This window comes from Canis lupus, chromosome 2 (assembly GCF_003254725.2).
Source record: "Canis lupus dingo isolate Sandy chromosome 2, ASM325472v2, whole genome shotgun sequence".
In the NCBI taxonomy this organism is placed as follows: domain Eukaryota; kingdom Metazoa; phylum Chordata; class Mammalia; order Carnivora; family Canidae; genus Canis; species Canis lupus.
The window spans coordinates 34,398,157-34,401,913 of NC_064244.1; the positions used below are offsets into that span (position 1 = coordinate 34,398,157).

The 3,757-nt window shown below is 51.7% G+C and overlaps 1 protein-coding gene across 1 annotated transcript; it reads right to left on the bottom strand.

The window, feature by feature from the left end:
* Positions 1-767: 767 nt before the first annotated feature.
* CD14 (CD14 molecule) lies at positions 768-2,738 on the bottom strand. The gene is made up of 2 exons (XM_025445387.3): positions 2,521-2,738; positions 768-2,431 (listed from the first exon to the last, which is right to left on the bottom strand). Exons 1-2 carry the CDS (start codon positions 2,521-2,523, stop codon positions 1,313-1,315), a joined length of 1,122 nt encoding a protein of 373 aa, XP_025301172.1. The 5' UTR covers positions 2,524-2,738; the 3' UTR covers positions 768-1,312.
* Positions 2,739-3,757: the final 1,019 nt, after the last annotated feature.

A 3,757-nucleotide genomic window follows, 5' to 3' on the forward strand; every position in this document is an offset into this window, starting at 1 on the left:
ATCTGTCCCCATGGTTCTTTAGGTCTGTAATACGGTATGTTGTAACTCTCCTATCAATGTTACTTTGAATCCTTCATTCCTATCTGTGTGGCTCTGGACGCTGGAGGGAGGCAGGCCAGAGGGCTGTGTTTATATCCCCCTCCCATCCCTGTCCCAGGTTCTCTGTGAGGCAGGTGTCTAGCTCTCTAATGGATGTGGCTGTCTCCTCGATGAAAAGAGGGATGCCTAGAAGGAACAGTACCTCTTGGCTGATGCTCTGGGTCTCTGAGTTAATGTGGTTTGGAGGGCACATGTCATTAATTGTCCTGTGAAAGATCTAAGATGCTATGAAGGGTCTAAGCTGTTAGCCTATTTGCAAGTCAAAGATCCAGCCAGAAACAATTATACACACATTTATTAACCTAATGACAAAAATCTCTGGTTCAGAGACAGACTGTTTAATGACAGCATCTTCCAACAGCCCTCCATGTCCACATTCTCTATTAGATGACACAGTGAAAGCCAGGGTACCTGTGTGAGCAGAGGGGCTTTACACAGCAGAAGAGAAACCCTGAAATTATGAAACTCACAACTTATGTAGGACAGATGGCAGAGTTGTCCCTTCTCTCTCTGGGTAGTGGGAGAGAGAAAGAAGGAGAATAAGCAGATAACTCTGCTTTGAAAGGGGGAGCAGCTGGCTCTTGGAAAGTGCACCAGAGAAGAAACATCCTGTATTTTCCTAAGCATGTTTACCATTCAAATATTTTTTTAAACAAACAAACAAAAAGTCTTTTAAACTTTATTTTATTTTATTTTTATTTATGATAGTCACACACACACACACACAGAGAGAGAGAGGCAGAGACACAGGCAGAGGGAGAAGCAGGCTCCCTGCAGGAGCCCGATGTGGGATTCAATCTGGCACCCCGGGATCACGGCCTGAGCCAAAAGCAGATGCTCCACCGCTGAGCCACCCAGGCGCCCTTCTTTTAAACTTTAACACAGGTGCAAGTAATCTCAGAAAGCCCAACTGCACAGAAACCCCCGTTTCTCACCACAGCCTAGATAGGCAACATTCCCTGCCCCTTCTGTCCTCTAAATTCTATTCTTAGGTTTCTAGGGAATTAGGATGAAAGAAGTCTAAATATAATGGATTCCACATCCAGCACTGTGCCCCAGCAGACACCCAGTACCCACCCGTCGAGTGAATGACACGGATCGTTGTTCCAGATTTTAATGAAGATAGGGCTGCGGGTTGGTTGGTTAAAACGTCCTGATGCGGCTTTGCTGGAAGCAGGGCAATCTGAGGCAATTCATTGGTCTCTCCTGGGCCTCAGGCAAAGCCCCCCACCCTTTGAAGCACCGCGAGAGTTCCTGACATCCCCACCGCCAGGCCCGAACGCGCACAGGATGGGACCACGCCAGACGTCGTCGGGTTTTCTTGGTACTTGGGAGCTTCGGGGTCCAGAAAGGGATTCCCGTCCAGTGTCAGGTTGCTCACCTTAGGCAGCTCTTCTAGCCGAGGCTCTCTGTTCAGCTTGTTGCACCTAAGATCGAGCACGCTCAGCCTGGCGGGTAGTCCCTTAGGCACCTGCCCCAGCCCAGAGAAGGACAAGTTGAGAGAGTCCAGTGCGCTGGGCCAGACACACGCAGGAGCGCCTGGGGCGGTAGCGCGCAGCGAGTTGTGGCTGAGGTCTAGGTGGCGGGGTTGCACACCCGCCACCGCCATCGCCGCGCACACGCCGTTCGGCGTATGCATTCCCGCGTTGCGCAAGACGAGAGCCTGGAGGGCCGGGAACTTTTGCGGACAGAGAGCCGAAGCCAGTCCGTGCTCTCCCAGTCCGGGATTGTCGGATAGGTCTAAGGTGGTGAGCGCCGGGAAGGTGCGGAGTCGTGCGCAGGAAAAAGCAAGCGAGTGTGCCTGCGCGATGTTCAGTACCTTGAGGCCCGGCTTCAGCCACCGCTGCAGTTCGGCGAGCCAGGCACTTCCCGTTGCCCACGACACGTTCCGGAGGGTGAGGGTGGACAGCGCAGGCCCAGTGGCTTCCAGAGGCGGCGGCGGCGGCGTGCCGGTTACCTCCAGGTCCTGCAGCGTCAGTTCCTTGAGGCGGGAGTACCCCAGCGCCCGCAGGAAGGCGGTCACCAGCACAGCAGGAACCTGTGCAGAGGCCACGGTGAGCCGCCGCAAACGCAGGGCCCTGACCATGTCAGCGTACTGCTTTGGGTCCGCGTCTGCGCCCTTTAGAAATTGTTCCAGGCTGCGGCCGCCGCCGTGGATCTCCACCTCGACGGCAATCATACACTGGAATGCGCTGGACCAGTCGGGCTGCGGATCCGTGAAGTTGCAGAAGCAGCGGAAATCGTCGTCATCTACTTCGCAGGGCTCTAGTGAGGTCTCAGAGACGCACAGCACCGGCGGCAGCAGCAGCAGCAGCAAGCAGGGTGTGCGCATCTAGGAAGAAAGCAGAGGTCAGGGCAGCCCCAGCCAGTCCCTGGGGTTCCTTGAGTAATTCCCTCTGGGCCCCAAGATCATCCACTCACCATGGTCAATCGGTGCTTCGAGCCTCTATGTTCCAGCGGGCTCGGGGAAGGGCTCCGGCTTCTTTCCTATACAGCGGCACTCAATGGTTTCTAGGTTCCACAGTATCTGTCCTCTTTGGCGGCCTGGGAGTTTATGCAACCCTTGGGATGTCACTTGGTTCCTTCCTCCGTGAACCCTGGTCACTCCCACGTCTCTGCCACCCAACCACTCCATGCACTACCCTTCCGGGAAATTTTGCAATGAAGGATGTTGCCAGGACTATAACAGGAAGGATCTTGTAGGGAATGTAGAGTGCAATGCCCCAGGCAGTGCCCTGATGAGTCAGACACCCCAGGCTTGTTTGCTAACTATGGGGAAAGAAAGATCCCTAGTGCCTCAAGCCAAGACTCTCACCTCCCTCTGCCTATATTTCAGCGGTACAATTGGGGGAGTTTCTCTAACTTTTCCCTAGTCTTAGTGATAACTTGCTGACACCCAGTTCCAATCCCCTGAATGCCATCGGATATTTAACTAGATAATTTTTTTGGAAGAGATTGCAAGCCATCTATTAACTCCAAGAGATAGAATGAGATTCAAGAAAAGGAAGTTGGTTTGAAGAACAACTCTATCTTCCCCTTTTATTTTTAAAGATTTTATTTATTTATTCATGACAGACACACACAGAAACAGAGAGGCAGAGACACAGGCAGAGGGAGAAGCCGGCTCCATGCAAGGGAGCCTGATGTGGGACTTGATCCCAGAACTCCAGGATCATGCCCTGAACCGAAGGCAGACGCTTTAACCCAGGCATCCCAAAGACTTGCTCTTTTTAAAACTTTATTAAGAAAGTAACTGCTTTCTTTAAAAAAAAAAAAAAGATTATTTATTTATTTGAGAAAGACAGAGTAAGGTGAGGAGCAGAGGGAGTGGGAAAAGCATACTTCATGTTGAGCACCCAGACTAATGAGGGGCTGGATACCAGGATCCTGAGACCACAACCTGAGCTGAAACCAAGATTGGAATACTTGAACAACTAAGCCACCCAGAGGCCCTAGCTTTCTTTCTTTTTAAAAAAGATTTATTTATTCATTTCAGGAAGAGAGAGAGAGAGCGAGAGAGCGAGCTCAAGCAGGGGGGAGGAGCAGAAGGAAAAGGAGAAGCAGACTCCCTGATGATTGGGGAGCCCCATGCAGGCTCAATCCCATGACCCTGATTTTGAGCCAAAATCAAGATAAAATGCTTAACTGACTGAACTAC